This window comes from Vombatus ursinus, unplaced genomic scaffold (genome assembly GCF_900497805.2).
Source record: "Vombatus ursinus unplaced genomic scaffold, bare-nosed wombat genome assembly UNPS02014789.1, whole genome shotgun sequence".
Classification (NCBI taxonomy): Eukaryota; Metazoa; Chordata; class Mammalia; order Diprotodontia; family Vombatidae; genus Vombatus; species Vombatus ursinus.
Window position 1 is genome coordinate 15,584,578 of NW_020954567.1, and position 10,042 is coordinate 15,594,619.

The window sequence follows — 10,042 nt, forward strand, 5'->3', positions numbered from 1 at the left end:
GGGGCCAAATAAACTCAGAACTGTGGTTATTTAAGTCAGAAGTGCCGCAAGTCTCTCCCCACCCCAATCCATATTCTGCTGGGCTACTACAGTCATCTTCCTAAAGCACAATTATCTATTACATCACCTCCCAACTCAATCAACTTCATTAGCTTCCTATCACCAAAGTACTCTGGAATTCATAGCCTTTTATAACTTCCCTCCCTCTACCACTCATCTTTCCATTCTCCTTTATTCCTTATCTTCCCCTCTTCACATACTTGACAATCCAATACCACTGACTTCCTTGTAGTCTCTGGAATGTCACTCTATCTTCTGACTGTGGGCATTTGTCTACAATGTTGTAATTGTATAAATGGTTCTGCTCACTTTACTTTACATTGGGTCATATAAGGCTTCCCAAGTTGCTCTGAAACTGTCCTTTTCATCATTCCTTACAGCAAAATACTACCCAATATAATTCATATACCATAGTTTGTTCAACTCCACCTCACTTGAAAATCACCTCCTTAGTTTCTGATTCTTTGCATAGATACTCTGCTCTTTTTAGGAGTGTTGTTTTCAGTTCTGAAATCATAGTTTAGAACTACATCAAAAAACTGGATAACATTCAGAGAAGGACAACCAGGATGGTGAAGGTCCTTGGATCCATGTCATGTGAGGCTCATTTGAAGATGGTTAGCCTGGGGAAGAAAAGACCAAAGGGAGAACATAATATCTTAAAGTATTTGAAGGACTGTCACATGGAGGAGTGATTAGACTCATCCTGTCTGCCTCATGAGGGAACTACCACAAGCCCTGGGTGGAAGTGGCAAAGAAGAAAATTTAGCTTTGATGTCAAGATAGACTTCCTAATTATTAGAGCTGTCCATGGGCTTGCCTGAAGAGGTGGCAGGTTCCCTTTTCTTGGAGGTCTTCAAACACAGGCTAGATGACTTCTTGTTGGGTATGTTGCAGCGGGGATTCCTTCCTAGATTGCCACTGAGTTACTTTCCAACTCTCAAATTCTATGCTTCTATGAACTGTGTGACAAACTATTTAACCTGCCTGAACCTCAGCTTGCTCTTATGTAAAATGAAGGGATTTGGCTAAGTGACTGCTTAGGTCCCATTCAGCCCTAAATCTCCAAACCTCTGAAGTCCCTCCTTCCTCAAATAGCATAGATAATGAATATGTTCAAGTTGGAAGGGGACTTTGTGACCAGTCCAAATTTCTCATCTTTCAGATGAGGAAACTGAAGCCAAAATAGTTCAAGTGACTTGCTCAAAGTCATAGAACTTAGTGGCGTGAACAAGCCACAACCATGATCTCCTGATTCTTACTTAGCTTATTTAAATACATCAGAGATTTTAAAAGTTTATAGAAGTTTTGTTGATTTTTACAAACTATTTTAAGATACAGAGATAATAATTTTAAGTTATGGAACTGGATAAAGTTACCATAACAGGATATGCAACGTATTTTAACTTGCTTTATCACAAAGACCAAAGGGAAAGTCACCATTTCTCACTCTTTTTCTCTTAGGAGTCTGGGAGAAGAATGTGATGATGGAGATTTGCTTGATGGAGATGGCTGCTCTAGAAAATGTGAGAAGGAAAAAGGCTTCAACTGTGTGGGTGAGTCTAGAACATTCTCCTTGGGGCCGTTTTTGGATCTCTTTGCTTTTGTCAGTGAAAAGGAATCATTTTTTTTTCATTCTTGTTACTATTACTTAGCCATTCACTGGTGAGGAGCACAACTGTTCATCCATGTTGCTTATGGCAGCATTTTTGTATTTGAGTCAAAAACTATAAAAGCTCAACTATAATTTTCATTTAGTATTAATTTACTTCATAGACATTAGACACAATTTGTTGTGTGTTGTGCAGAACATATGCTTGATATGGTCTCCTCACTCTAAAAGCTTAGGTTCTTAGCTCATAGAGATATAGAACCTAAGGAAGGAAAATAGATGTCATCTAGTAAGATTGCTACAGTGGATAGAGTGCTGGGCCTGGAATCAGGAAGACTGATCTTCCCGAGTTCAAATCTGGCCTCAGATACTTAGTAGCTGTATGACCTTTGGCAAGTCACTTCACCCTGTTTGCCTCAGTTCCTCATCTGTAAAATGAGCTGGAGAGGGAAATGGCGAACCACCCCAGTATCTTTGCCAAGAAAATTCCAAATGGGTCACGAAGAATTGGACATGATTAAATTGACACAACAACAACAACAGCGGCAAGTCCAGTCTTCTGTTTAGTGCAGGAATCCTCTCTACAGAATTCTTTATGGGTAGTTATCTGGGCTGTTCAATTCATTTCTACAAGCATTTATTGTGTGACTGCTGTGTGACAGGAACTGAGCTAGGCACTGGAAATAGGAAGACAAAAATGGAAGATGCCCTGCTATTATTGAGTTTATATCACATTTGAGGGAAAACAACATGTACACAGATCAGTAAATGAAAAATATATACCAACTGAATACGAGTATTTGGAGACAGGAGACACTGACAACTGGATAAATGGGGAAAGGCCTCACGGAGTAGATGGCACATGGTGTCAATGAGAATGGCTCATTGGAAGGAGTTCTGGATTCAGAGTCAGAGAACCTGGGTTTTGATCACAGCCTTGCCACTTTCAGATTACCTGAGTGTCCTTATGAGCTCCTTAATTTCTCTGAGCCTCATTTCCTCATCTGTCAAATGAGGGGGTTGGATTAGATGTCCTTGAAGGTCCCTTCCAGATCTAAATCTATGATTCTAAAATGCAATCCTATGAACTAAGCCTTTACCGGACCTGCAGAGGCTAAGTTATAGAGATAAGGAGGGAGAACATTCTAGTCATGGGGGACAGTCTATATGCAAAGGCATGTAGATGGAGTGCCTGTGCAGCAATTAGTAAGTAAATCAGTTTATAATGATAAGTAAGTCTAGAAAGATAGGCTGGCACCATATTTTTGTATTTCATCCTAGGGACAGCAGAAGTCCACTGAAGGAAGCTTTTTGATCAAGGGAATCAGACTTATGCGTTAGCAATATCAATTTAGCTGCTGTGTAGAAGATGATTTAGAGAGGAGAATGAAGGCAAAGAGACATCAGGTGCTATTGCAGTAGTTTAGATGAAAGGTGATCAAGGACTGAACTAGGGTGTGAGTGAAGAGGAGGGGAAAGATCCATGAGAAGATGTAGATGTCAAATCAGCAAGACTTCTGAAAGGAGGAGAACAATAATAAGTATCATAACTAGAAGTTATATAGCATTTTAAGGTTTGTTAAAAAAAAAAAAACTTTGCAGACATCTTATTTTATCCCTAAGATAATCCTGGGAGGTAGGTTCTATAATTATCCCCATTTTACAGATGAGGAAAGTGAACAAACAGAGGCTAAGTGACTTGCCCAAGAAAATACAGCTCGTAAGTATCTGAAGTAGAATTTACATTTGGATCTTCTTGACTCCAGGTCCAGGACTCCACCCACTGTGCCACTTAGCTGAGATTATAAGATTATAGATTTAGAACTGAAAGGTACTTTATGTCACCATTTCCAATGATAATATGTGTCATTTTTTAACAGCTCAGATGTGGGAAAGTTCTTATAATGAACAGATGTGTGCTTCCCTTTACTCCCACTGTTTTATCCTTGTTCTGTCCTCTGGAGCCATACAAATTAAATGTAACCGGTTTCAAATAAAAATTATTATTATTAATATTATTATTATTAAAGGTAATAACTAATACTTATATGGTGCTTCAGGTATTTGAAGACAACTATTATGTTTGCCATAAGTCTTCTTATCTTCTGGCTAACTAGTCCTGCCCCTCCCTCCTGTCCCATCCCATACACACACATCTTTCAACTATTCTTCAGATGAAATGTTTTTGAGTCCCCTCACCTCGACCTTGTCTTCATATGCTCAAGTGCCCCCTACCAGTCAGTTCTTATGAAGAATTTGCTTTGTAAATCTTATCTGAATTATTGGTGACTATTATTTGTCAACGTCCCTCCTAAACCTGTCTGCTGGAAATGAACCCAATACTCTAGAAGCTGACTGACCAAATCCAAGTCGAGGGGGAGCATCATGTCACTGGTTCCGAGCTTTAGACTTCCATCCATTCAGCCTAAGCTCTCCTCAACTTCTAATGCAGCCATATGCCACACTGTTCATCTGGGTGATGATTTTCATTGGGTCTTTTTACATGATCTTACATTTACCATTTAGCCAAGTTTTGATTTTTGAACCTGAGTATAGCTTTACATTCTACTCTTCTTTCATTTGATTTGGTTAGTGCCCCAAATCTAAGAATAACTGGAACTAAATAATACTGTTTAAAGCCTTCCAGGGAAGCACATTCTGTAGCTTCTCAAAGTTATTTGTTGCAGTAAACAGTAAAGTTCACAGTCAAGTCTAATATGTTAAACAGAACCCAGCACACAGTCCCATTTTGTCCTATATCAACATACCAAGTATGGTGAAACAGAACTGGAACTAGTGTGAAGTGATCAGATTTTTGCCCCAGGACACAGAAAAGTTCAAGGGGTCTGACAGCAGTTGTACTCCTTTAGCAGATAACATGAATTGAGCTTAGCACTTTTTAAAAATTTGTTTTGGTTTGTTCATAGTGGACTTGTGATTTCATTGGTTGAGGCAGTCATTGCCAAATGGGGGCTTTGGCTTCCTGAAGGGCCATTGCTTGATCTGAATAGGTAGATGATCAACCAATCTGAGGGTGGGGTAATGGGTCAAATCCCACCTGCCTTGAGAAACAGTTGGAAGGCCTATCTCCCATGTAGCATCATTCCTCCACTTCATTGTCTTCCACTCCTGTGCAAACTTCCAGTCTTTCCCTTTCTGCCCACTTGGACCACTCAGAATTGTTATGACCCAGATTTCACCTTGGGTATCCACACCATCCACTGCACAAATGACGTTGAAAAATTCCCCAGCCCCCGGGGGAGTGCCCAGTCTGCCTTCTTGGTCATCTTGTGGATATAGAAGGTGGCATTGACTGGTTCTGTACTCCAAGGCGGAGTTACAGCCTCTTTGCACAGGGCTGTCCTGGAGCTCACCTACCTGCTGATAGTTAAATTTTCAGTGTGAACATTGACACCTCGAAAATTATAAATCAGGTTCATACAACCAGTGTATGTCAGAGATGGGATCTGAACTCAGATCTTCTGGGCCAGCACTCTATCCACTTTGCCATACTTCATCTTTTTTTAAGTCTTTATTTTCTTTTATTCTGAACTTAGATAACAAATAAAATGAATATTTTTATATACGAAGTTCAATAGAGAAAGAGAACTTTACATGCACAATCTCTTATTTTTAGCTTGCTTTTTTCCTTCATGAAAAGGATAAATTCAACATATAACTTTCTAAGTTTCCTACTTGCCTGATTTCTTTCTGACTTTCTTCTGGTTTCTTCTTTGTGTATATAAAAATGCAGTCCTTATCCTCCTTTCTTCTTGTTTTTAAATAATCTTTTCACAGTTCTCCTTCCCAACAACTCCCCCCATTAAAGAGGAAAAAAAGAAAAAAGAAATTTTTGTAATGAACATATATACTTCATCTTTAAAAAACAAACAAAAAATGAAAACAAGCCAGTTTTGTGTGTGTGTGTGTGTTTAACACTTTACTCAGCTGAGGAAAATATATCTATGTCTTCTTAAAAACAGCAGTGGAAAAATACTGAACATTAGTATTAAATATGGAAGGAGACAGAAAGGTACTTGAGGCAGTGAGGTGTGCTAAATTTGGACTTAGATCTGGGTTCACTGTGTGACCCTTGGGCAAGAGATTAATTCTCTCAGAGAGTTTCAGAGAGGCAGCTAAAATGTGAAGTGGATAGAGCTCTGGGTCTGGAATCAGGAAGATCTGAGTTCAAATCCAGCCTCAGGCTTTTATTAGCTGTGTGACCTTCGGTAAGTCCCTTAAACCTCTGTTTGCCTCAGTTTTCTCTAATGTAAAATGGGGACAGTAATAGACTCTACCTCCCAGAGTTGTGAGAATAAAATGAGATATTTGTAAAGTGTTTAGCATAATGCCTGCCACATAGTAGGTGCTATATAAATGCTAGCTATCATTGTTATTATTAATTATCCTCTCTGAGTCTTAATTTCCTCTTCTGTAAAATTGGTTTAATAACAGCACCTCCCTCTCAGGATTGTTCTGAGCATTGGATTAGAGGTTGTATGTTACATATTTTGCCTAAATATCAGGACTCATTTCTGTTACTTGATTAAATTAGTAGTGTGTGGGGTTCATGAGTTACATCTCCTTGACTCTCAGCTTTTCAGGAGTCTGATGGAAAAGTAATCACCAATGGAACAATGACTCTTTACTCACAGTAGTTAGACTAAGAGTTTTAAAACATCTCATTATTTTTTCTGTCCTTTTTTTCCTTTGAGTTCCAAAAGGAGTCAGATGAGCAATCCATCTAATGCCTTTTTTTTTTCTGAATAGAGCTTTTAATGAAAACTCTGGGTGGCTCTCCCAACTGGTTTGATTCTATTTGATTCTATTGATCCCAAGAAAAAGACAATGACTTAAATTAGGCAACAGGGCAAGGCTGACCTGCACTCTAGGAGTTGGTAAAAGGATATTAGGGTGGGCCTTGGTTATAATGAACTTATAACAGCAAACTCATGGTGGTTGGGTCATTTGGGATATATCTGCAAATATTTATAGAAAATGCATGCCTAAGTAGGTACATGGGCTCCATATCTGCATGTTTCAGCAAACTAGTCAAAGAAAATTTAACTACTTGGCTTACATGCCTAGAAATAGGCATCATCACTACATAAATTGCAAGTAGGGTGTCTCGTATGAATTAATGGATTGAAATTAATTTAATTCAGCAGAAATTTGTTAATCATCTCCAAGACTTCTAACAGTAGCTAACATTTATGTGGCATTTTAAGGTTTGCAAAATGTTTTACAAATATTACCTCATTTTATCTTTTCAACAACCCTGGGAGATAAGTGGCTTTATGCCCATTTTATAGTTGAGAAAACCGAGGCAGAGGTTAAGTCACATAGCTAGACAGGATTTGAACTCAGGTCTTCCTGATTCCAGATCTGACACTCTATCCACTGCGCCACTTAGATGCCTCTGTCATCTAACCTTTGTAAAGCTAGTCTTGTAAATCCCTTTTAAGTGATGAGTGGCATCAAACCAAGGTAGACCCTTTCTATGGTACTAGTTGCCCATTTTCTAACTATTTGTCCTAGAAAGTGCTCAGACCTTTTCTGCTTCCAACACCTAATATCTTGACAGGGGAGCCAAGCCTGTGCTACATCTATGAGGGAGATGGAATATGTGAGCCTTTTGAGAAGATAAACAGCATCCTAGACTGTGGCCTCTATGCTCCCAAAGGATATCTGGATCAATGGGCCACTCAGGCTTATACATCTCATCAGGATAACAAGATGTGCCCTGTTTCCTTGGTGACTGGGGAACCTCTTTCCAAGGTAAGTCAAGTCCTATGACCAGGGTAAGTAAATGGTAAATTAGTTGAAGTCTATCTTTGGTACCTACTTATCCCTGTATATACCTATTCTGCATCAGTTTCTCTAATGACCTATCATAATCTCTGAAAAAGTCTTAATTGATAAGGCACTGTCCTTCCCTTAGGTCATTTGTATCTTAAAGTTAGCTCTTGAAAATCAATAAATCATAAGACCCAGCGGAATGATTCTGTAATAGTGAAATCTGAAGTATTCCAACACACAGTATGGGTAAAGATTTTGTGACAGCGGGCCATGTTTGGGACCTTTCAAATTATCACATACCTTCTTTGTAAGGTCAGCTCTATTTGTGAGCTAAGAAAAAGAAGATTTACTTCAGATGCCTAGGCCAGGATATACATTAGAAGACTCAATTGTCAAAGCAGTTGTTGTATTTGAATTGGGCTCCATTCTTAGGAAAGATGAAATCACTATTCTCTCAGTCACTAAGACAAAGGATTTAAAAGAGAGGTGCCAAGCCCTTCCTGTATTGACTTCATCATCCACTTTCGCCCTTTGAGAGGTCAGAGCAGTTAATGAATTTGAAAGGCTAGAGCATGGAAGCAGAATTAGATTTGTCATGCTTGATCTTAGAGTCCAGAACCAGAAGCAATGGGTAGATATTTCAAAGGGACAGATTCAGCCTCCATGTTTCCTAACAATTAGAGCCATCTGGAATGGAACACCTCGAGGTAGTAAGCTCCTTTTCACTAGAGGTCTTTAAGCAGATGCTGTTTGACAACTTGTTGGAGATATTGTGTGTGTGTGCATGTGCTCCCATGGCCTGTGATGTCCCAACTATGAGATTCTGTGATTGCTTCTGTGATAATGCTGCCTGGAAAACAGCCTGGGAATGAATCCTTTGTCTCACCTCTCTACTGAACTACTCTTTCTCCAGGAAACATTTAAAATAAAAGGATAGATTCCGTTTTAGCCACACAGAGCTGATGTTTACCACTTGGGAAGGAATGGAAACTAGTAATAAGAATAGTAGTAGTATTAGCTAGCATTTACATAGTGCTTTCCAAATATTATTCCCTTTCCTCCTCATGGCAACTGTGGGAGGTAGGGGACATTATTCTCCCCATCTCTCATTTTACAGATGAGGAAACTGAAGCAGACAGAAGTAAAATGACTTGCCCAGAGTCGCACAGCTAGTAAATGTCTGAGGCTAGATTTGAACTCAGGTCTTCCTGACTCCAGTTCCAGTGCTCTCTCCCCTAGCTGCCTTGGTTTATGTGTATGTACACCTAGGGGGAAATGCTAACTATGAAACTTCTTGTAGGTTGAGAACATTAAAGAAAATACTCATAATAATAATAGCTAGCACTTATAAAGTGCTTTACAGTTTACAGAGTGCTCTAAATACACATGAACCTCCTAACAATCCTAAGAGAGAGGCACCAGAAGTATCATCATGATGCCCACTACAGTCCAGCATAGAGGATAAATGGTTATGCTCTGTCCCAAGTAGGATTTGGAGATGGAAGAGAAATTGAACATCCCACTAAAGGCAAACTGTCACTAGTGTCTGGCCCCTGCTGAGGGGGCCACAGCAGCAGCAGTGCCCTACCCGCTTATCCATCCAAAAGGGCAGAAATTGGGCAGAGTGTTACTTTCAATTCTTGTTACCACATTTTATGGAAAGATAAATAAAACCAAACCAAAGCAAACAAAAAACACTGACAGAGTGGAACGTATTTCCAGGCAAAGGACAACCAGGATGATGGAAGAACTCAAAGCCATAGTATACAGAGATCAGTTAAAGAAACTAGAAGTGGTTAACCCAAAGAACAGGGCAGCTAGGTGGCACAGTGGATAGAGTGCCAGGACTGGAGTCAGGAAGAGTTCTCTTTCTGAGTTCAAATATAGCCTCAGACACTTCCTAGCTGTGTGACCCTGGGCAAGTTACTTAACCCTGTTTGCCTCAGTTTCCTTATCTGCAAAATGAGCTGAAAATGGCAAACCACTTCAGTATCTTTGTCAAGAAAACCTCAGTGGGGGCCACAAAGAGTCAGACATGACTGGAAAACAACTGAACTGAACCCAAAGAGCAAAAGATGGGAGCAGGAGGGGAGATAGAAATGAATATGAAAGAAGTCTTCAGCACTCAAAGGGTTACCTTGGGGAAGATGGATCAAACTTATTCTCTGCCTGGTCCTAGAGGACAGAACTAGGAACAGTGAGTGGAAGTAGCAGAGATGAAGATTCCAGAGCAAATTAAAGAAGAGAAAATAACTTGCTGCCCCTTGAGTTCTCCCCAAGTGGAATGGGCAGTTTCAGAAGAAAAAGTGACTTTCTGTTGTGGTTCCTTGTCCTAGGAGACCTTCAAAAGGAGACTAGCAAACAATTTTTTGAGATTGTTGTAGGAATTGGAATAGATGCTTTCTGATGTCCCTTCCACAGCTGGCTGGGAATTTTTGATTTTTTAAGCTAACAGGTTCACTACCACTTTGGTTTCAAACTGACAGCCTGAAGGATTTAGAAACTACTGAACATTGTATTGTACTGTATTGTATTGTATTGTATTGTATTGTATTGTATTGTATTGTATTG

The 10,042-nt window shown here is 39.5% G+C and overlaps 1 protein-coding gene across 1 annotated transcript in view; it reads left to right on the top strand.

Moving 5' to 3' along the window:
- PAPPA2 (pappalysin 2) overlaps window positions 1-10,042 on the top strand; it is a 326,265-nt gene that overhangs the window by 105,211 nt on the left and 211,012 nt on the right. Inside the window, 2 exon segments of the mRNA XM_027868368.1 lie at window positions 1,525-1,616; window positions 7,257-7,450. Coding sequence (XP_027724169.1) covers window positions 1,525-1,616; window positions 7,257-7,450 — 286 coding nt within the window.